The 23,510-nt window shown below is 37.7% G+C and overlaps 1 protein-coding gene across 3 annotated transcripts; it reads left to right on the forward strand.

Annotated features, from left to right (window-relative positions):
* Positions 1–269: 269 nt before the first annotated feature.
* Positions 270–23,255, forward strand: LOC112555765 (run domain Beclin-1-interacting and cysteine-rich domain-containing protein-like). Of its 3 annotated transcripts, XM_025224266.1 has the most exons (23): positions 271–318; positions 983–1,142; positions 1,872–2,097; positions 3,881–3,987; positions 4,853–5,057; positions 5,416–6,057; positions 8,804–8,919; positions 10,100–10,279; positions 10,972–11,014; positions 11,327–11,392; positions 12,910–12,954; positions 13,528–13,605; positions 15,018–15,075; positions 15,499–15,628; positions 15,936–16,013; positions 16,741–16,814; positions 16,972–17,036; positions 17,453–17,753; positions 17,930–18,008; positions 18,626–18,700; positions 19,004–19,094; positions 19,504–19,576; positions 20,637–23,255. In XM_025224266.1, exons 1-23 carry the CDS (start codon positions 284–286, stop codon positions 20,734–20,736), a joined length of 3,027 nt encoding a protein of 1,008 aa, XP_025080051.1. In that variant the 5' UTR covers positions 271–283; the 3' UTR covers positions 20,737–23,255. The 3 variants fall into 3 exon arrangements, with proteins under 3 accessions (XP_025080053.1, XP_025080051.1, XP_025080052.1); XM_025224268.1 differs by lacking the exon at positions 983–1,142 and having other exon boundaries at positions 270–318; XM_025224267.1 differs by lacking the exon at positions 13,528–13,605.
* The last annotated feature ends 255 nt before the right edge of the window (positions 23,256–23,510 follow it).

The following is a 23,510-nucleotide window of genomic DNA, read 5'->3' on the forward strand; positions in this document are numbered from 1 at the left end:
CGACCGAACCAGCAACCTTCTGTGAACAGGGTCTCTGATTCCATATCTCGGTGCAACCCACTGTAAAAGGATGGAGGGGAGACTACACTCTTTTTTCTATTTTGACCAAAAGCTGTCACTTGTAGTCAAAGCAAAGGTCAAAGGTCGTCGCTGTTATGATTGCTATAAACTGTTATAGAAAATAAATAATACTAAAACAATCATTACTAAGCGAGCTAGATGTTTGTTTGAGGTTTTGAGGCTTTACGAAACTATAGCTGTTATGTTTAGAACTATCATAAACATGGCGGAACAGGAGGAGGAGGGTTCTAGCGAAAGGTACAGGGAACATTCTCCTACTGATTTTAGACCGTCTATATTTCTCATTTTCTGCATGTTGAAACTTTATAAATCAGTCTTCTTTTCTTAGAGAATTTTCATTGGATAATAATGTTCTATGGGTAAAATAGATGTTTCACTATATGGTATTATGATGTCATCGTGGGATTGTAATAACTCGATTGTTTACATATCATGTCAAAGTTCACTTTAAAGTCAAACGACTTAATCGGTCAGAGGGCCCAGTTATGATTCATTATTTATTTGACAGAATGACATGAATTATTCATGTCTAACGAGATAAAACTATTGCGCTATTCGGTGGTAACAAAATGTGCATGAGCGTCTATAGATCACCAAACAAATGGCTTATCGCAACACCATTTCTTTTAAGACTTTCCAGTTTTCTTCTAGAACTTTAGTTGCCCATTTGGTACAAATTCGTTACACAGCTGGCACGCGTGCACACCATATTAAGGTGTTTGAAGAGAAGCATCCGGTACGATCCCTTGAAACAGAGGTCTAAAGGGTGGAACTGGGTGTTTAATAAACTGGGTGTTTAATGTTTTGTATAGGTTAAAACTAGGCTGTCCCGGCAGGTTGTAACTTGTAGTAATGACATTGTCCAGCTAAAAGACCTAAATTAAAATCCCATATTTTGCAGGTGGGTGGAAGAATGCCACAATTTATTAATGGCATTAAAATCTACCATAGAGGGTATTTTGGCTATGCAGTCAAGTAATGTTTGGAGCACTTATGGAGGCTTTAAGAGAGTGTGTGGACAGATGGAATCAGTTCTCAGCCATAGGATAAAACATTCACAGGTGACTGTATGGTCTACACATTCTCTGTAGTTGTGGATGTCTAATTTTTGATTGTGTTTCTGCTTAAGAGACTTGTTTTTCATCTCTTTAATTCTTTTGTTTAGGTTCTTATGTCCTTTTTTTCTCTTGCACACATGCACTCTGTCTTGCACACACATGCACATACATTTGTAAAACATTTAAGAACCAGACTGTCAAAATGCCCATTTTTCAAAGATTAGATTTGCTCTATCAGTGGTCCAGGTTTCTTGTACTAAACAGACATGGGGATTTTTTAAAGCTAGTCTTAGTTATAAGTGTACATTTACAAACTGATGGAGTAGTCATTTACAGCTGTTTTTACCACTGGCTTATAAATTGTGGTTTCTGAATAAAGTTAAAAAAAAGTGCAAAATGCAGACACCTTTTATTTTTTCTCTTGGGCTATAAAACACAAGTTGGAGTGGAAAAACTAAACTTTTTCAATTACAGAAAGCTTATTATGTAACAATATAAAGCATCATAATGTAATATATCATTTTTCTTTAATAGATTTTAAATGATTGAAAAGACTTTGAAATGCCATTGCTTTTTTTTTATAATCTTGATGAATCCGAGTTAAGATGTGTGTGCTGCAGTATAGAAGCACTTGCAGGTTGTGGTTGATATGGTTCTGATGAAAAGTTTGAGATACGTGGGACATAAAATGACAGTCTAATGAATCTAGATGTTTTTATTTTGACTCCTTAGATGCATTCTCCTTCGGATGGAGTATTCTGGTCATTCATTCGTGGTCTCAAGTGGCTACGCCCTGGAATGACTTCAACGCTGGAGCAAGTGAGACGGGCAGCACGATCAGGAAACCACAGTGGCCTAGGACAGTTGTGGCTGCATGAGAGTCTTCAGAACCATACTCTCTCATCCCAGCTGGCCATACTTGCCAGTGATCCAGAGCATCTTCGGTATCATTATCATGGTCAGTGTACATGATTTTATTCCTTCTGCAAAATGGTGCTTTAAGAAGTGAGGTTGTTGCTGGGCTTAGGCTCCTTGACTAAAGATAGCTGGGTAACCATCCCCAGCCCAGTAGGTCATAGGCTGAAGATAGGAAATAAGCCTGTACAAGTAATCAATCCTGTGCCAACTAGCCAGGAACCCCCAGGTAACATTGCACTGTTTTCTCCCCTGAAATATCCCAGTTCATCCAGTGATGGATTCTTTTTGTGACCAAGAGCTGCATCCTAAGTGCTAGTCATAAGGTCAGACCCTTGACAGACATTGCCTGCTATGTTCCCAGGGTAGGACAAAGGACTGGAAGGTGAATTCAGCCTGTACAGAAAACCCAGAGTCTCAAAGAACTGAAACCAGCCAGTGTTTCAAGTATCCTAAATTGACAAGCAAAAGGCATAATGTTATTCCCGTCTCTAACAGACCTTTTATTATTACTTTTATATAGATTTTGCACAAGAACATGAAAACAAAAGTATAGAATCTTTGCCAGGATCCTCATTTTCTCCAGCAGAAACAGCATCAAGATATTATATTCTAACACCTTTTTCATTTCACAGCAGCTGAAGTACACTGTTATAAAGGACACCAGTAAGTGCAAAGAGTCAAGCAGTTATCAGGAGATAAAGATCATAGAAACAGTTATGTTGAAGAAAGCCTCTTATCATCAGATGGCTTGCGCAAATCACTCATGGTTAGGGTGAGACCAGGGGGCAATAATTATGCACAACTATGACAAAACTGAAGGCCTTCCAGTGTATATACATATATACATGACACAGTTATGATCCTTCCTGTGTGTTCTCAAGACAGGAATTAAGTATGTAAGACTTAGCTACATATAAATAAAAGATGGTAATTAAGTGTATGCAGTTGACAATTTTAGAGAAGGTATAAAAGATTTCATACAGTTGAGGTTCGCTGGTGGTACTAGGAAAATTAGGAACCTGTGTCATCATTTAAACATTCATTTGACATTAATTAATGTAAAGTAGTAAAAATCTGTCTCAAGGCAAACTGAGTGTTGACCACTTTTTATTGATTTTGTTGTTTGGAACTTTTTCTGAAACCTCAAAGTTACCATACATACTTTATGTTAAGCCTGGAGTGTGTTGTGTGTTTGAATTGAATTGTAACACACACACATGTGATCCAATCAAATCTTTATTTGTATTTACTTATGCCACAATGTTGCAGTATTTGAAGGAGAAGGTATAATGCCAAAATGAAAAAAGACCGTGAGTGTAGCATAACTTACCCAGGGAAAGATCTTGAACTTTTTTGGGGCGGTATTTTGCTTTCTCCTCTATAGAGAATTTCAGTTAGCTGCTGATCAAACTGATAACTATGTAAAACTGAACATGTTTGCTTTAAATAGTTAAGAGTTAAAGATAGTCATATATTCTATTGGTTTTTTGGGGAAAAGTGAGGCATTAGAGACTGCACTTTTCTTGCGGGGTGTGGTGGGGGGGGGAAACTACTTTTTTGTGAGGATGCTGCTGCCCTTCCCTTTGTCTGAAAGGTCAGGTTTCCATTGAACCCAGTGTTTAAGTATTCTTGTCCAGAATTAGTTTTCTTAAGTCTGTAGTTGAGCTGTTTTCTTTCTTGTTTACATTAGAGTAAAACATGTCCTTAATCGAGACCAAAAAACATTCTTATTGTGAATATGTTTGTGTTTCTATAAGCATTATTAGTGGTTATTCTGAACACCTTTTGGCCAATCAGAGATTCTCACTGGTGTTGTGTTTCAGATGGTGCATTTTTGAGGAATAGTGATTTTGTTCAAGCTATGTTGATATGTCTGAGAGCTGTAGAACTAAACAAGGTGGCTGTTTTGGCTGACATTGACCCCAAAATTGTAAGTGGTAATTTTGAACTTTTTTTGTTTGGATGGTCGTCATTTACACTGTCGATATTGCCCTATTATTCATCTACTTGAACATGAAAGCCTTTTCTTTTAACTTAATGCTAGCTTGGTATAAATCTCATAAAATATAGTCACATTTGTTTTTGCCATTTTGTCTATAATAAACAAGTTATTTTAAGAAGATTTTTTGTAGTGTCTATAATTAACACTTACTATTTTTGTTTTGGCTTGTATTGATTGCATATGTTTTGCAGAAAAAAACAAAATCCTTAATACATTAACTCTTGAATAAATATGGCAGAAATGTTTACATTTTTTATATTGTAAATCTGTTCTTTCATTGTACGACTGAATTATCACAAGAACTAAAGCAAGAATTAATGCAAATATTGTTTATTGCTTGTTTTCATCCTTTTATTTTAAGGCTTGATACCTTGGATATATAGAGGCTAAATAATTATTGTATAAAATGGTGTATGATTTGAAATTATTTCCATGCCGTTTTCTTCCCTAGCAGAAATAGTACCAATATAGGAGACATTTTTCTGAGACAAAACGTTTCACGTGTGGCAGAGTCAGTCATTAAAAACCTTTGATAAAGATCAGAATTAAATAAAGGTATAAAACATTGAAATAAGTCAGGTATAACATATCAAGCCAAAATGCTTCATCTCTTATATGTTTTGAGATTTACTCTTGACCAGTAGAATACCAGAATGGAGTTCACAGTTTCTTCTCATTTTCATGCAACATTTTAAGCAGAATGACTTTTTCTTTGAATAGTCATTGTACTGCAGTTGATAGAATGTATAGTATTTGTTTATTAAAGTCACTTTAAAGATGTATCTATGTGCAGTTACAAAAGCGGACAAAATCCATCCATTATCACAACAGTCCATCAACATCACCTAGTGTCATGTCTGTGGATGATCTCTATGCAGACATACAGTCTGTTCCAGTAATGCATCCAGCATACTCTATCTCACGGGGCACCGAAACTTTGTCTCCACCAAGACCAGATGTGATGTTTAGCATATCTGGGGACCATTCTGGGGGTGCAGGTACTTAACAATTCATTGAAGTGTTTTCTCTTAAGGTACAGAATAATGGATGTGTACATAAATGTGTGTTTGCTTTTTGTATGTGCAATCCCTCCATAGGACTGAGTGGATGATGATGATTTCTGTGTTCAGAATGAACAACTTGGCATCCATGCTCTGAGTAAATCAAAATATTTGAAATATTGCCCACAATTAAAAAATTAAAAAAGGTGTCATATGCCGAGTACTAGTTCTCTACTGCCGTGCCATTGTATTATCAAATGTCTGGTTACACTTTCTTTCTACTTATTTCTTTGTGAAATGCTGTTAATTCGGAAGAATACTTTGCTAAAACATTTTCAATCCTTTCTTGCTTTAGGTGCAGAATCAACTCATTCAGCTGAAGTCAGTGTGCCATCATGCACCATGCCTAGTGCAGATCGCTATACTACATCTCCTACATTAAATGTTTTCATCTCTTCTTCTCCTAACACAATCAGCTTATATGACCATACACTTGTTGATCCACTCAGTTCGATCTACAGCACATCACCTCCTCTCATTGAGGAACATCCACCTGTGTTTCACAACATTCAGGACCACCCCCAGTCCCAATCTAGGCTGGGTCAGCACAGAGAAACTTTGCGAAAGTGTCTTTCTGAGAGTTATGCCAGTGACAGTTTTCAGCAGTATCATTTGACTGGCTGCAAAGAGGTTTATATACCTCCAACAGATACTTCTGGTGATAATAATGAAAAGAATGTGAGGTCCAACCCAAGGCTAGGAACTTCAAATGGTGCAGTAAGTGCTGGAGTCAAACACAGTGTTGAAGTTGCTTCCATCTACAAACTTGGGCACAAACGATCACAGTCGGACTTTGGTGTTGGTGCGGCATCAGCCAGAAACAGTGACTTTGCACCGAGTCCAGATCTTGGAAATGGGGCGGAACCATCAGAAGGCAAGACAGCAGAATCAGCTGCCTCATCAGCTGCAGGGAAGACTTCACAGAGAACAAGTCAAGGTGTGTGTCTAAGTTGGCTTTTGTTGCATGCAGTATATAGCTCATTGTGATGTTGTCATAAAACCTTGTGTTTTATTTTGCAAATGCTTTGAGCCCACCTTCACGGGAGGGAAAATCTAAAAATCATTCTTCTTTATATACAGTATGACCACCCTTGTGATGTTTTTGTCACATGCAGTATGAGGCTCCTGATGTTTTTGTCACATGCTGCATGAGGCCCCTTGTGATGTTTTACAGGGTTGTGAGGGGTTACAACAGGTGTGCACCTTTTTCATGGTATAACTTGGTGATGAACACATTAATAATAATGTGCATTTGTATAGTGCCTTTCTCCAGCAACAGCATGACCCATCGTGCTTTACAGTAATAAAAGTGCTCTTGTATAGTAGCATGCTTTGCTATAAAGAAGACAAGCTCAGTTCAATGCAAAGGAAGAGCATATAACTGTCCAATGAAGAAACAAAACACAAAGATGAAGCAGAGATGTAACACAACAGCATGCAGTGTGGCCATAGCCAGTTTCTCTTAGAATACAGGAAGGAGATCAAGCCAGGTGAAGATCAGCATGAAGTGTAATGTTGAGAAGATTCCAGTAAAATAAACTCAACCCAACCATTTTTGGGGAGAGTGGGGAGGGAAAATATGTTGATAAGGAATGTTGTAGGTGGTGAACAGTGACTTTCAGCCCAGACTGACAGTGACAGGAAGATTTGGTATTGCTCAGAGGAAAATGGGTCGCTCATTAGGTTTGTTTGAGTGTGGGGGAGGGGAATCATCAAAATAATTGATTTATTGGTCAGTGAAAACTGTTATGTGTGTACATCAAGCATCCTCTCCACTGCCATTTATCTTTCATTCACTCTTATTTCAATTTCTTTCACTCTTTCTCAGGCACCACAACTCTCCTTCCTCTCCTGCATGCACGCACGCACACACAAACTATTTTGAGAAGCAACGCCATTGTCAAAGGTAAAAAGTAACAGCGAATGTTTATATAGCGCTTAATTCCAGGCTCAAACCGCTTATACAGGGACTAACATAGTAGACAACGTAGAATACATAAAAGGGGGAGGAAACCGGAATAGACGAAGAAAACATTTAGGTTCCCTTGACTATAAGAAAAAAAATCCTGATACTCGGCTGGCAGTTGTTGCTGGAGTTGAGACGCATGCTTCTCCCATGCATATTCGTTTTACAGCAAGGTCTGAGGCGGCAGATGGCGGTCTGCAAGTATGACAGTTATGTATAACAGGACGGTTTTGAGAAATTTATGACTGCGCGAGTGGGATAGCGATTAGGATAGGGCAGGATAAGGGAACTCTTTATCCTTGTTCACGTCGACTCCCTCTTTCTTACCCCCTCCTCCGCCGATGGTGCACAAGCCGAGGAACAGCAATGTCTACGACGACAACGATGCTGTTCCCCTTCCATTTGAAATTATTGCCGGGGGGAGAGGGGTGGCGCAGCTGAAACGATTTTTTGGTGGCGTGTGGCTTGTCTGAGTGTGTGTGTGGATACATCGCAGCCACTTCTGTGAGGAGAGCCTTTGCAGAGAGAAGCTTGTCCCCCGAGGGAAAGATCTGAGGTTGTAACAGTGGCCGCCTGACAGCGATATGACGAGGCCACAGCGCTATGACGGGTGTAGACTCCAATAAAGAGCGTCAGTGTAACGGGTGGCGATTTTTCTGGATCATTGATTGAGACCGTTGATGTGGAACTTTCTATCTAACGACCGTAACGTAAAGGGACAATCCCCCCCCCCCCTTCAATTTGCTTTAACTTTAGTTTTTAAAGCAGAGGATCTAACCATGCAACTTAAAAAAGAAGATCAGAAAAGTTTCAAAATGAGGCAGTGGGTATGTATCGATTTGCTGATAGTGGCAGTTAGGATGATTGGAAACTATCACAACAACAGTCTCGCAACAGCTGGCACTGCCATGTGTGGGACTCCTATTTTGTTACGTTCAGCCTCCAAGGCCTTCAGTTGTTGTCGCGAGCCTAGCTGTTGACTTTGTCGCCTCGTGCTTCTTTGTCACTTCAGAAGATGCTAGGAGTCGGCCTCTATTTTTGTCCGTCCTACAGTCATAGATACACAAGACTGTGACCCCATTTCCTGTTGTTGATTGAAAAGGTGAGAAAGGGGTTATGCACGTGCACACATACTGCGTGGAAACATCTGGTGCTGCGGCAATCAGCCAGGCAACTTTCGGGCAGAAACAGCTGCAAGATGCCGCGGAAGATGTCGGAGGATCGACACAGATGGATTATCGCCTCGTGTCGCAGCTGACCCTCAGCACGTTCATGCCGCTTGTCGGTCCACCTTTCGCCGCAGAGACTGGAGTCGTGACAGGCAGTGTGTAGGATTCCCGATACCCGCTGGCATGACCGCTCGCGTCATGGAGGAGAGGGAGTTAATGACGAAGATAGAGAAAACGTTGATATCTGTGTTCGTCAATGAAAGTATTGTGTTCGCCATGCCGACGTGCTGCTTATGGAACGAACACTTGCACGGGATTGTCACTAGCCTGTAACTACGGACTGACTTTTCGTCATTCTTTCGTCACCATGGGCAACTGTTTCGCTGTGCTTTTCAGTCAGTAGTCTTTTCTTCTTTCTCCACTGCTCAATTCGTTCTTTATCTCCCCTCTCTCTCATCCTCCCTTTCTCTCCCTTAGAAGAACATGCATCATCTATCATTATTGCTGTCAATGACATCTTATATTATCTTCATTCTCTGTGATTTCAGCATCTATTCCTGGTCTTCATCGAAGGGACAGCTTTTTCCAGCCTCCAGCCAAGGGGCAGAGTTTGGTATCATACTTGTCAGAACAAGATTTTAACTGCTGTGCCACTTTGGAAACGGTAGGTAGTGCTTAAGAAGTTGGAAAACTACTTATGCATTACTTGTTTGTTTTACAAGTGCATTTTTGTCAGGTTTGTGTGATAGAAAAGTTAGCTTAGATGTTAAAGTTTTGTCATTATGACACAAGCTATGGAATATTTTGATGTTTGCTTCTGCTAATATTTACAAAATTATTTGGAAATCAGGAGATGCTCTTTAGTATGATCTTTTCAGCCATTGGAGCTTAGTGTGCAAAACATAGGTGAAGAAAATTAGCTGAAAATACACTAGAATAATAATAAGATTTATACAGTGAATTTCCCCAGACATCACAATATAGGCAAAATTACACAGAGCTTGCATCACTAGACTGAGGGCGAGAACATTTCACAGGAGCTTTGGAGTGTTGCAGCACTGCAGTGTATTGAATGTGGGTTTGCAGCACTGCAGTGCATTGAATGTGGGTTTGCAGCACTGCAGTGTATTGAATGTGGGTTTGCAGCACTGCAGTGTATTGAATGTGGGTTTGCAGCACTGCAGTGCATTGAATGTGGGTTTGCAGCACTGCAGTGTATTGAATGTGGGTTTGCAGCACTGCAGTGCATTGAATGTGGGTTTGCAGCACTGCAGTGTATTGAATGTGGGTTTGCTGCACTGCAGTGCATTGAATATGGGTTTGCAGCACTGCAGTGCATTGAATGTGGGTTTGCAGCACTGCAGTGTATTGAATGTGGGTTTGCTGCTTTACAGTATGTTGAATCTGGCTGAAGATTGTTTCTTTGACAGCATTATAAATAGCATTATAAATCATCCAGGACATGTACAGATCTGGATGAAAAAGGAGGCATTTCATATTGTTAATAAACATTTAACAAGAGAAAAAAAAAAATCTTATAAATAAAAATAAATACTGGCAGATGTTTTTACACAGGTTGTCAGTGTGTGCTGTGTTACAAAGATTTAAAGCTTTTTTTAATATAAAGAATAAAGAAAGATGAGGAAACAGATATATATATGTTAACATATGTTACATGATGGTGGATATTATCTTCTATTTCATCTTGTTTTTCCAGCTTCTAGTGATGCTTAGGTTTGAAAGAAGTATCATTTCGTAGGATATTTTTCACGTCTTAGGAGTTGTATATTAAATTAATTTGGATGTCTAATATAATTCATGAGTGTTGATTGCTTTTGTTTTAGGAGAATGCACACTTCACAATTGCTGACATACTGATCAGCGTTTTTGAACAAATGAAGTGGGAAAACACTTTGAAGCGACAGTCACTCATGGACACTGTGTCAGATGAGGAGGAATCAGATGATGAAATTGCTGAACTGAAACAAAGGATTCGCATTAGGAGGAGAGAGCGTTTAGTAGAGGTGAAGAAAAGATAAAGATTTTGTTTGTGTGTGCACCTGACACACATTCATGCACACACACACAGAGATACACATTGCAGTTGAAGATTTGCTGATTATGCCAAGTATTGTGCATGATTGTTATTGCCATTGACTGATGGAGAAAAGTGAACAGAGTTTGATATAGGTCTCCTTCATCAGTATTGAGCTGGAATGTTGCTAGCATCAATATTGTTTGTGCGTGATAGGGAGGTGTGAAGGACACAAGGGTCAAATCATTAAGATCTTCTGTTTAATATAGGCTTTGATAACAGTCAGTTGCCATGGACACTGTCACCAGTTTCAGTTTTTGAATTCGGTCATTCATACTTTATTGATTTATTGCACCAATCATAAAAATTCAAGGCCATCTGTGTTGTAGAGATTTTACTCAAAGCTTTGTTAGGACCTTGTAGAGAAGAAAGCCTGGCTTTTTTATGAAATGGAAGGATAAAGTTGCATTAATTTCATTCTTCTGGTTTTTATATATTAGTAATGCTAGAACAGGGTGTTAAGTAGGTCGTGCTGAATTCATGCTGCTGTAATTGCTGCATGTTCAGTCAGTAATTATAGGGTTAAGTTCATTCATTTGTATAGCTTCTTTTTTAGTCATGCTGTTGATCATATTTCCTGCACTGTAACTATGTTTTTTTATAACATTTTCTTTTTTGTAGAAATCCAAACGGTTCTCTGCCAACAGTGATGGCATGAATGACAGTAAGTCTTGCATTCCTTTCAGTTTTATTTAGGGAAAAGAAAAGAAAGAGGTTTGCAATAGACTTTAAAAAATAGTTGTTTGCATGTTTGTATGCATGTGTAAGTGCATATGAGAGTGAAGTATTGTCACAAATGGCCAGTAGTCAACATAAATTTCAGTATTAAAGCAACTACACCATACCTTCCAATTAAAAATTTGCTCAAAGGGTTAAAAGCGTGTTGAATTATGCTAACTCAAATGATGCACCTTTGATCAACCTTTTAGCAGTACTTTCCCTCCCTACCTCTCAAATGTTTTCTTATTTGTTTCAGCCAACACAGGCAGTAGTCAGGCCGCCTCTTCTCCCTTCAGCTCTCATGATTTCTCCTCATTATCAGGTCAGGAAATATATACAAACTCTTTGGGAACAGAGAAATGCATGTTCAAATCTTTGTGTATACAGTTTTTCTTCTCCCTATTATTTGTAAAGAAATTGGTGCAACCTAAAGAAATTATCTATTTCTATGATGCAGCTGTAAAGTGCTTGCCATGACATAGCCTTTGCTGATGGCATAAAACACCAACATAAAAAAAATCTAGAAAGAATTATTGCTTTTACATTTTTGTAAATAATGGCACTGTACAAAATTCAAAAAGAATATAAGGACTGCTATTTTTATATTTGTGTTGCAAATGGGCACACTGTAGGTTCATATTAGTTCATGAATTTCCTGTTAGAAGCCAGCAAGCTATCTGTTCTTGCACATGGCATTTCTTCTAAGTCAAAGCATTTGGGTGAATAAAGATGTCCATTTGCTCTAAGCACATGATAACCTTTCTAACCTACTCTATGCTATAACACACCATGGCCTTTCTAACCCACACCATATATCGTAAACACTGCATGGTGTACTCAACGTAATATTAGAAACTGAGATGCTTGTGTGACTTGAATGTCAAGGTCCCCTCCCAAGGGGGGCCAGCTACAGTGGTTATTGATTGTAAAGATAGGGTAACATGTGTACTCCTGAAGTTCTCAGCTGTCAACAGACACCTGAAAATTGATCACTGCCTTTGACATGCCTGTGTCACATTTCATAAGAAAGCAATTATCATCTGTAGGATTGTAAGCACAGTTATGTAAAGTGTAAAGTGATCTTTTAAAAACTAAGCACCTCTTGACTTGTAAAAATATTTGTATGTGTTTTATTTATTCTGTAAGGGTCATTAATATTATGTAACAGGAATGTACATCATTGTGGCAGAATTCTGACTTATTTGGGGAATTTATGTCCAAAAACTAGAGGGAAAAAATGCATTCATTGCTTCTTTACCTATGAAGTGCGGCAAATGCAGTTTTGCCTCAGTCCTGGAGTATGTACAGATTGTTTATAATCAGTAGAGCATCCATGGGACAAAGGCTGCTGGATAATCTGTGTCAAGTTGATGGGCTTGGTAGCAGAAAGACCTTTGCCCATACATCTTTGTCTTAGTGGGACTTGAAGAAGCTTGGTGGAAGATGAGCAAAAAAGTCCTGTGGGTGTATTAATAGGAGTGAGTTTGGAGATGTACTGAGGACCAGTGCCAGAAACTGCAGAAGCTATACACAGAAATGGTCATTTCCTGGTAACTCATGGGGTGAAGTAGTAATTTTAGGAGTAAAGCTGAATGTATTCAAAACAAACTTATTTACTATTGCTGACCATATAGCAACTTTACCATTGTGCATAAGATAAACTTCATTTGTTACATTTGTCACTGCAGACAACAGCATTCTTGGCATTGCTCAACAAACTTCATTTGTTACATCTGTCACTGCATGATAACATGGCATCCTTTGATGTTGTTTATGAGAAAAACTTCTTTGCTATGTATATTTTGCACTGCTGACTGCGAGACGTCCTTGACTTTGCAGGTAGCAGCGACAGTGAGGAACTGGATAGTGAGCTTGAGTTGACTTGTGAGTTTGGCTCTCTGAGTTTTCTCCTTTGCTGTAGATTTCTGTCAAAACCTGTAAGATGTGATATGGTATAGTGATAGAACAGACTTGTCCAGCTCAATAATCCCAGTCATAAGCATTTCATAGCAAGTGAGAATAGAAAGGCCTTTTAAATACATCAACAATATCATGACAGAAATCATTTTTTAGAAAACAAACTAGTTTTCAAGTGTGTATTTTACTAGTTACTTTGATTTAATTAAAACTATTAGAAGACAGTTTCAAAGGGCTCATATGGCATGTGCATGAATTGATGCACAGGTGTACACACACACAAACCACCGTGATTATGCTATGGGATGTAGATGGGTGGAGGTCAAGCCCTGTTTTGATCACCTTCACTTTCCCTACTTGGTCATGTATCCTGTGCTGCTGAGTTTGGGTTTGCAGGCAACAGTCACAGGCCTGTGCAGACCTTGAACCAGTAATATTTTCTCCAAAATTGAAGTATTAACCATCAGGCAAGGTAGCCTCCCAATAAAAGCCTGCTGTACCATGATAAACAAATTCACTGTTAATATTCCTTTATTACAGTTTCGGGTAACGAGCCATCTAACCTGGCGTTGTTAAAAATCTCAGGACTGTCCCTGTCCATGGCTTCACTTTACTCAGGTACGCTTTTGTATGCATTGTCTCCCTGCTGCTGTTCTTTTATTGCCTGCCTTGTTGCTTGGCTTCTATTGTTCAGATAACATTGATGGCCTCCATTTCTGCTCTTTCAGCCTTTGTCGCCCACTCATAGTTTATTGCCTGACATCTGCTGATTTCTCATTGTCAGATAAAAATCAGTGTCCTTTATTTCTTCTATTCCAGCCATTATTAGTTGCTGATAGTATACTGCCTGCCTTGTTTGTTGGTTTCTCATTTTCAGATAAAAATCAGTGTCCTTTATTTCTGCTATTTCATCCATTGTCAGATACTGAAAGTTTACTATCTGCCTTATCAGTTTGCTTCTTATGCATAAATGAAGATAAGCTTTATTTTATCTCTGCTGTTCCTGCTTTGTGACCCATTGATTTGCTGCTTGGCTTGTCTGTCGCCCTCCAGTAGATCTACCAACAATGTTAGTTACTGCAGTTTTTTTCTTTTTAAATTTTGGGATCTATAGTAGTCAGTTGGTTTTGCCTACCACTAAAAAAAATGGGATTCATTCAGATTTTTCATTTCACAAAAAGTTTCCCTTTGGTTTCACTGAGTTTGAAAATCATAGAAAGCCCAGTCTTTTGCTGAGGTCCTTCATTATGTAAACCATTAATTATTACTATATTAATAATGGTAATAAAAGAAAAGTTTCACTGCTGCTTTGTTGCTTAGCTTGGCTTTGGCCTCCTTTGTGAAGGCAAGTATTGTGTATGAGCTGTTTTGCTATTTGTGCATTGCTATAATTCTTAGTAAAGTTGACATTTCTCTGTAACAACCTGTTTTGTAGTAACTCATTCTGGATTGTACATAGTGATTGTTAGTTGTTGTCTATAAAATGGTGAACTGCCTTGAGTTCAGTATTTTGAGTGCAATGTTTCATTTTATTTTTATTATTATAGTATATCTTGTATCGGAATGTATAATGACCAGAATACATTTAATAATCCAATATCTGATATGTCTGACTTTTTTTACATCATTGTTCATTTATATTTTTACTGGAACATGTTTATCTTTAGAACTAGTCAACTGGATTGTGTAACAGTCTTGAAGCGATTATTAGCATTCACAACTAGTCAACACATCCAGCACAGCATTCTTACATTGGTACAATGCACAGGCATTTATTGAAACTCGTCTAAGTGAAGCTGTGCAGTGTGTTCTTCCTTTGTCTGCTGTGCTGATTCATTCATGGATGTATTTATATTTAACCTATTTGTTGGATTTCTGAGATAATCACACTATTTACAGTAAAAGAAAACATAGTTCTAAAAAAGTCTATAAGTGACATAAACTCAAAAATGGAAAATTTACATGTAATAGGGCTTGTAGTGAACATGAAAAAAAATTGCAAAAGAATAATTGATTCATAATTTTACCAGCTGCAGACTTGCAGAAGAGAGGAAAGTCTCCAGAGCCTACAGGATTAGACCAACAAGGGTAAGCAGTTTATTGAATTTATAACAGAAGTATTGAAAGATGGGTATTAAAACAAGGACTGTACATTGGTGCAGCTTAGGATCTTTATAAATAATTTAACTTGTATGCCCTAATTGTAGGATTCATTTTTTTGTGCCTTGTCATGGATTTGTTAACTTTATATGGTCTGTTAAGCTTTAAAGCATTGACTGCTGGGATGGTGTGTGTGTGTGTGTCTTAATTATTTCATTCAGTAGAGAAACACAAAGTACTGAGATGAAGCTGTTGATGTTACTCGTAGTCAGTCAAGAGGTTATTAATAGGGTGAAGTGGGTGTATTTGGAACTTGGAATATGAGAGAGAAATGGTAGGGGTTAAGTTGTTCATGTTGCTTTGTCAGCTCTCAACAGAAGGGGTTAAGTTGTTTATGTTTTTGTATTTCAGCTCAACAGAAAAATCCAATTTCTCAGCTGAAGCCATTGCATTATCACTGTTGAGCCAGTTCTCTGAGAAGCGACTTCCTAAGGCTTCAGAACTGGATTGGCTGGTGTCAGAAAAAGATGTACCACAGGCAGTGAGTTATCTTTCATTGCTGCCAGCCTTTGTCAGAAATTTTTATTGGGTTATCATGTTTTGTTATGTGTTTCTTTCAAAATGTTCTTTTAAAGGAAAATTATTGTAAATTTTTAATAATTGTTATCTATTATAGTGTTCATTTCACTTGTAATCCTGTATAACATAGCTAATCTTTTTTTCTGTTGTTGAGCATTTATATTTATTGTTTCCATTCTGTTAAATGTTTTTTTGCATTGTTATCAGTTGGTTTATAAGAACACTATGCTTCTAAAAAGAAGAAATAATTGCTGATGTTCTGTCAACAGCTACTGCCCTTACCTAACTCTTATCCCATCTCACCAGATGACGGGGAGAATGCTGACCTCATGCAGACAGCTTACCAGGTAAGACAGAGGTGCCTCCCATGACAGCAGTGTGTTTAGGTTAATCCTAAAAGTTTATGTCTGTCTTTTAGTTACCTCCATGATCTACCATGATATGCTAAAGTCAGTACTTGTTCATTGAGTAGGAACCTATTTAGGACCTAAAACCACCTGTTGGGCCGCACGAACAGGCTGCAACTGCCCGCAGTCATTGTAGATCAACTGCCTGTGCACCCTTCAGCTCTTGCTAACCATGTTGATGATCTGGCAAGGCCAAAGTGCTGCTTTGCTTTCCTGCAGCCGATCTTGGAAAGTGAGCTTAGGACCATCATACTCAAGTCAAAACCCACAACTTGTCCACTGGACCCCATTCCCACCCAACTACTCAGACTCCCATTCAGAAATAAGCATTCAGTAACAGCACAACAGTGTACCCTGTTCTTGAACTGATGTTATGGTTTGTCAGGCCTTTTTGTCTTTGAATAATTCTCTCCTCATGATATGATGACGAAAAGCAAAGTATGCATTGTTTGCTGTGAGAAAGTTTTTATTTCTTAGCTTTCAATTGTTTATTTCAGTGCTCCATTTACATAAATTTGTTAAAGTTTAGAAAATAAAAACAGAGAAGTACTTCCTTAACAAATGTTTACTGCTTCTTATAGATTGCAACGTTTCTAGATTTTGTTATTGTTTATTTTGAACTGAATTTTTTTTTGAAAAAAGTAATTGATAAATTTCTGTTTATCAGACAAAACTTCGAGGTAATTTGGAGTGGGCCCCACCACGAGCTCAAATCATCTTTACGGTCCATTCCCAGGAAAAGTGAGTTAGGTTTGTTTCCTAGAGTTAGTCAAGTTTCTTATGGGTTATTGTGTGTATATTATGTCGTATCTGTTGTATTCCCCAGATGTTGTGGTCAGCAGCAGGTGTTCCCCTCCATTTTCACTTCTCTTAAAGCTGGGGTTTTTTCTGTTTTCAGACGAAGTGTTGTGCTAAGTCGACAGAACATGAGGTGTGCAGGGTGCGGTGCTAAAACAGAACCAGGTGATTGTGCTGCAATGGGATAGACATAATGTCCTTTCGTTTTTTGGGGTTTTTTTTTTGTTTTTGTGTTTGATAATTAAAATTCTGTTTTGATTTGTTTAAGTAGTAAAACTATTCATTATAATATTTATTTTTATCAGTAATAGTTTTGTGTCATTAAATTTTGTAAATTGTTTTATATTTTGGGACATTCTTTTAGAGACAATTTATGGTGATATTTCAGGAATTGCCCTAAATGTGTGCAGAAATCTGACCTTTCGCTGCTTTATTTGATCTACATATTTACTTACTGATTTTAAATTAGATACACTCTCTGTTAATTTGTCTTAGTTTCAGTGTCATTGTCATACCTCAAAAACTTTCGCAAAGTAGATGTTATTATTATCTAATTATATGTTTCATTTTTGTATCTGTAGGTTTTGTCAAAAGATTACGGTACTGCGAGTATATGGGGAAGTACTTTTGCCAGTGTTGTCATAGCAACAGCATGGAGGTGATACCAGGCCGTATCATCATGCGATGGGATTTTACACAGTACTATGTCTCAAATTTTGCTCGAGATGTGTTACAAAAAATTCACCAGCAACCTCTTTTTCACGTGGAAGCAATCAATCCAGCTTTGTATCGGAAAGTTCGTTTGCTAGACACTGTCCGTGACCTGCGTCGACAGTTGGGTCATCTGATTGTATTTCTCAACATCTGCAGGCGAAGCACAAAGTGAGCTTTGAGTTAAATGTTCTTTTGGGATCTTTATTTGTCCCACGCACATAATAGGTTCTTTTACTCTTACCCACCTCAAGTATATTTATTCATTTTAGTGCAGAGGTAATGTGCATCTCCCAAACATTCTGCTCAAGCATTTGACTCAAGAGTGCTGTCTTTTGTGGCTTCAGGCTTTTGGAAGAGATGACATCACTTCGCAGACATTGGGCAGAGGATGACGACATTTACTCTGTAGAAGATTTTCTCATGGTAAGTGTTACTAGATGCTGATTGACTCCCATGGCACTTCCCATCTTGTGCCAAGGGCTGGTCCTGCACTAGAGAGATGTGATGGACAGTTAGCATCATGTTAGTGTTAGCAAAAAGGATAGCAAGAGCCACCTGTGCTATATGAGACTTGAAGTCAGGCGGTGGTCACAGCACACATGGCCACTCCCCATTTAGCAGAGTAAAAGGCCGTGCCACACGTTTGTTCTGATGATCGTGAACTGGCAACACACACAACAGTCAAGCACACACGTTTTGATTCTTTGGGAAATAGAGCTTGAAACATATGTCAAAAGTGCAACTTCTCTAATTTAAAAAAAAAATAAAATGAACTCAAAATAAACTATAAGTTTAACTAAAATAAACTTAACTAAAATAACTAAAATAAACTCAAGTGACCTCTTGCCATTACTTTTGCTGAGATACAGAGGATTTATTTTACTGATGTTGATTTTAAGGCACTGTGTAAATAATGCAACTTTTTTTTCTCAAGTATGATATAATGAAAAGATAAATGAGAATGATTTTGGTTACAGTAAAATTTGTGTGTGTGTTTTTGTGTCATCAAGTTTGCATGATGGAGGCTTTTCTACATGCAGGTTCGCAGTGGAGAGATGGTGGCACAGCTTAAGCAGTTTGTGTCAGAAGCAATCAGCCATGTGGAAGGGTGTCAGGTCAGTTATTCTCATTAGAAGGTAGACTGAATGCTGAGTACTTACTAAGCCTTTGTCTTAAACCTTATTGGACTAGGCTTATACAGTCATGGAGAACTCAGAATGTATCATAATAGTCTGGAATAATGACAGACTTGAACACAGAAGACCTGAGTAGAGGGCATTAACATCTAGAAAATCAGTGAAAATATGAAAAGACAAGGAACTCTATTTTCTCAGGTTTAGGAGATCACTTGAGTTTAGTACTATATTGCAGATGCTTTTAATTTTTATTGTACCATTACTCTTTTACTTTCAATGCAGCTTTGTCAAGGTTTGGGCTTCATCTGTGAGTTGTGTCAGGATCAAGGAGTAATCTTTCCCTTCCAGCTAGGCCGAGTCACCTTGTGTCCAGGTAGATTGAAAATAAAAGAAAATCCTGTGATTTTGATTTATGTATGCACTAAGCCTTTTTCTTTGTTGGCTTTTGTAATTTATACCATTTCCTTTTATATTCATTCTGTTTGCAAACAGCATACCAGTTCAGTGTAGTGACACATTATTCAAATAATAGATTATGTCAAAAGATATGAAAATGACAATGTGCATCCTTAATAATATATTAATGTGAGCATATTCTGAAATGAGAATTGTTGTGATAGACTTTCTTATTTGGGGAAAGTGGGATGTTAACCGGTTTGCTGTCATTAAGAAAAATATGTGTGTATTTGCCTGCACTGCATCTAATGTAGGGTGTGTTGTTTGTGGAGTTAAGATAATGAGAACAGAATAAAAGAGTCCAATTTATCTTTTATTACCTGCAGTTTGTCAAGCATGCTTCCATCGATCCTGTTTCATACCTGGCAAGTGTCCAAAATGCAGCCGGATGGAGATAAGGTCAGTTATATCCTAAAAAAGATAATCCTACAAAAGATGGTCTTTGATAGGAATGACTTCTGATGTACTCTTTTTTAATGTTGAATCTGTTCCATATTTCACTTATTGTGTATGTAGATTTTTTTTTTTTTGACTATTTGCTATACACTGTAATTGCGTACAAAGAAATGGTGGTTAGGCCAGAGGTTAAGCTGATTTGGAAAGTTTTTGTCTTACAGTTTGGTTTTGAGGCCATACACTTGTCCTCAATGTACCTTTCTTAATTCGTAGTAATTCATCTACCATTTGGTATACAGTCGTACTTCTGTAAGTCAACCTTCCTTAAGTCAGAATTCTCCTAACTCGAATTTTAAACATCAATTGGTTTCCCATTAAAGCAATGCATATTCAGCTTCCGTAGCTCGAATCAGCCTAGCCAAAAACTTCCAAATGTTAAGCCGGTCAGCATGTTCAAACCATTTGAAAATACGTCGGAAAGTATTAACATTGTGTACTCGTTTACCCTGAAGGAGACAAGAACCGTGCGGAATGACTTTTGCTCATTGATCAAGTTATGCAAAGATGTACCCATGAACATTTTTGACTCACTGTCTTCGACTCATTTGTTTTAAAAGAAATGAAGAGAAATTGCTGTCAGATGTCCATAACAGACTTTTTTTGCTGGGAACAATGATGCATGAGCAGGTGCAGAAATAAAGATGTCCACAGTGAAAAAAAATGGTGAACTTCCTTAACTTTAACCTTCCATAACTTGATTTTTTTCACCGGTCCCTTGAAGCTTTGACTTATAGAAGTTTGACTGTATTTTTATTAGCAGATGCCATGTTATGTGTGAGGTGTATGTGAGGGGAGCAAGGAGTTGGGTGTGTACATGTCAGCTGAAAGAGGCATCCTTTTGTTTCTGTGTTATGTGTGCATGTAAGGTGAAAGAGGCATCCTGTGGTGTCTGAGTATGTTGTCTAGTTTGCATGCAAGAATGTGGTGTGACGTTTCTGATGAGGAGGTAGTTGTTAGAATAACATGTATTCACTTTCATTGTTCAGTAACTTTTGCTGTGCAGGAGAAAACGGCAGACTCAGATTTCCCCCAGCACAGAAACTCCCCCTTCAGAACACAGCAACATCAAGGAACAGAAGGAGGAGGTTGCAGCATCATCTTGACGAAAGCTGAAGCACTTGACAAGACACAAAACTTGTTTTGGACAGCGACTAGTTTCTGCTTTAAGAAACGCAAAGTGTCGGCCTGTTTTATACATAATGGCAAAATCATAAGTCTTTGTTAGTTGCAGGTATAGTATTCAAATGACAAGAACTTAAAGACAATCTGTTTGTTATGAATACCTCTCCTCAGCTTTGAACTGTCATACTGTACAAATTAAAAATGAGTTGCTTGTAGACATGCCATCAATACCTAACAATGTTGGTGTTGAAATATTACTGAAATCTCAAGCAGTATCCTAATAATTGTCTTCTGTGGAGAAAGAGTTCTACAACAACAAATTCAGCGGCATTTTAGGATTGTAAGTCTAGCAGTGAGGCTCTAAGTATTCCTGATTAGGAAAAAAAGTCTGTCACCTATTGCAAAATTATTGTTAGAAGTATACAACTTGTTTGTTTCTATTTTTTTAAGCGCTATTGCTTTCTAGAGCAACATCTAGTGCATAATACAGTTGGTTGGCTTAGATGCTACTAGGGTCGCAATATTTTGATCATAAACACTGTTTGAATCTGTCCCATTTTGGCATGCCCTGAAGAATTTTTGTCTTTGACATTGTTCATTGTCAGATTGAATCTGGTGAATGTGTGCAAATAATCTTGCATACAGCACTAGAGAGATCCATGCAGTTTTCATCCTATTCTGCTGGGGCTACCTGTACTGTTTGAGTGGAGCAGCTGTAGTATACCTTTTAGTAGGCTGCTTGCAAGAATTTGAATGAATAATATTTATGGTGTCGTGAACAAATATAACTTTTCCTTACCACATCTTCATTTACGGCTGGCTGCTTTGCCCTCACAAAGTCTTGCTGGTCAAATATCAAAACTCCACCCTTCTTCCTTAACAAAATAAAGAATCCAGTGTTATCAGTCCCTATTTATCAGATGGTCCTTTTTTATTTTTTGAAATTTGTTCACCATGGTGGATCTTAAGAAACTACTTAAATGCTGTTTATTTTGCCATTTGTGACTGGGGGAACAACTGGAAATTTTGAAGTAAAAGGTGACAAAAATACCCTTTCTGCTCAAATCCTAAGGTGTGAAGAACATTTCATCCTGTTTTACATGCTAATCAAAATCTTGGGTTACGATGCCAAGATTTGTTTGCTTGTTATTTATTGGAATCTATTCCAAGTCAAAAGGAATGCTCACGGAACCCACAAATGTGCATATTGGGTTGTGGACTTCTAAGACAGTCATGTGGATTTTGGAGTCAAGCTCCTAGAATTTGTGCATTTCCTCCAGACTTGTGAAAAACTGTTCATTTGAGAAATCACTTAAGTTCTTTCATTGCGATGGATATGTGAATTTGCTGTCCAATACCACTGCATAAAGATACATTTTAAAGGAGGAAAAAGTATCTTCTGAACTATATGCATGCTGCTTTATGCCTGAAATGTGACAGTTTTGGTTAAGATTATAGTAGGTCATGAGTCTTAAACCCTGTCTCTTCGAAGCTTTTTACTTTCTAAATAAATGGGTCTGCCATAAAGATAGTTTGTGAAATTCTGAAATGAAACTTTTAAAAAAAGGTCTTTTTGTTTTTGTGAAAGTTCTTAATTGGAAGAAAATATTTTTTAAAGTTTTTAAATGCGAAAGAAAAGAAATTTCTTGAATTAAGGGCACTAAAAGTTTTGCCAGTGTATAAAATGTATCATGCTATATAGAAAGCTTGTGAGATTGAATTCGCTGTCTCATGAGGACATGGCTGTGTTGTAAGAAGTCTCCAATATTTGGAACTCAGTTGCAAGGGGAGGAGGATTGAGATTTGTGATGTTCTGGGACCAAACTTGTTTACCTCCAAAACTGTGATACAGTGGTGTGTATACGTGTTTCTTTGCATTCAGGTATGTGTGTACAAATATGGACGTGCAAGTGTATGTTCTTTGTGTGAAAACTTTCTTTTCTGCATGACTGTTTGCAGACATCATATATACCATCGTTAGATGTCAAAACTAATTGGCAAAAATCATCTGCTGTGTACTAAACAAAACAAAAATCTGTACAAATAACACTGTGGCATTTACATAGTTAAGGTTATTTATCCTAAAAATAAGAAGAAATTCTGATGTTTATGCTTTTAAATTATTTAATGGGAGGATACAAGACCTTGATAGTTGTCCAGTGAAGAGACCAAAAAAAAATGTCTTGGCTGCCACTTTGTGTAGATACTTCTGCACTGGAATATATTGCACAAATTCAAGACATTTGCCTAAGTTTTAAGTGATCCTTTGTTCATGTTTGAATGTACTTTCAAGTTTGCTGTAACTCTGGTGCATTGTGAATGATTGTTTGGGGTTGGGATGTGGTAAGAATGTTTTGAGAAATGGGGTTAGTATGCATAGGAACAGATTTGTGAGCTGTGTGATATTTTAAAAAAATCCTATCTGTCCACATAAATGCTCCTGGATGGTTCTTTTATACAGACAAAATGCTTAAATAAATATTGCAAGTTTTCTGGCAAATGTGTTTCATTCTCAGCATGTATGTACGAGGGTTGTTCAAAAAGCTCTAAGCAGCCTCGCCCAGAAAGAACCATATCTGAATATTTTAGTTGTAAGAACACACTACAACTTCTTATAAAACTAAACTAATACAGATTTATTTTTTAATTTGTGTATATGTGAGGCTCATACAAAGGAGAAGGGTGGTGCAAAAAATCTAAAAATGGACAAAACAGAGGCTTGAGCAGTCTTAAAGTATCTGTAAAAGAAAGGTAT

This window comes from Pomacea canaliculata, linkage group LG14 (assembly GCF_003073045.1).
Source record: "Pomacea canaliculata isolate SZHN2017 linkage group LG14, ASM307304v1, whole genome shotgun sequence".
Taxonomy (NCBI): domain Eukaryota; kingdom Metazoa; phylum Mollusca; class Gastropoda; order Architaenioglossa; family Ampullariidae; genus Pomacea; species Pomacea canaliculata.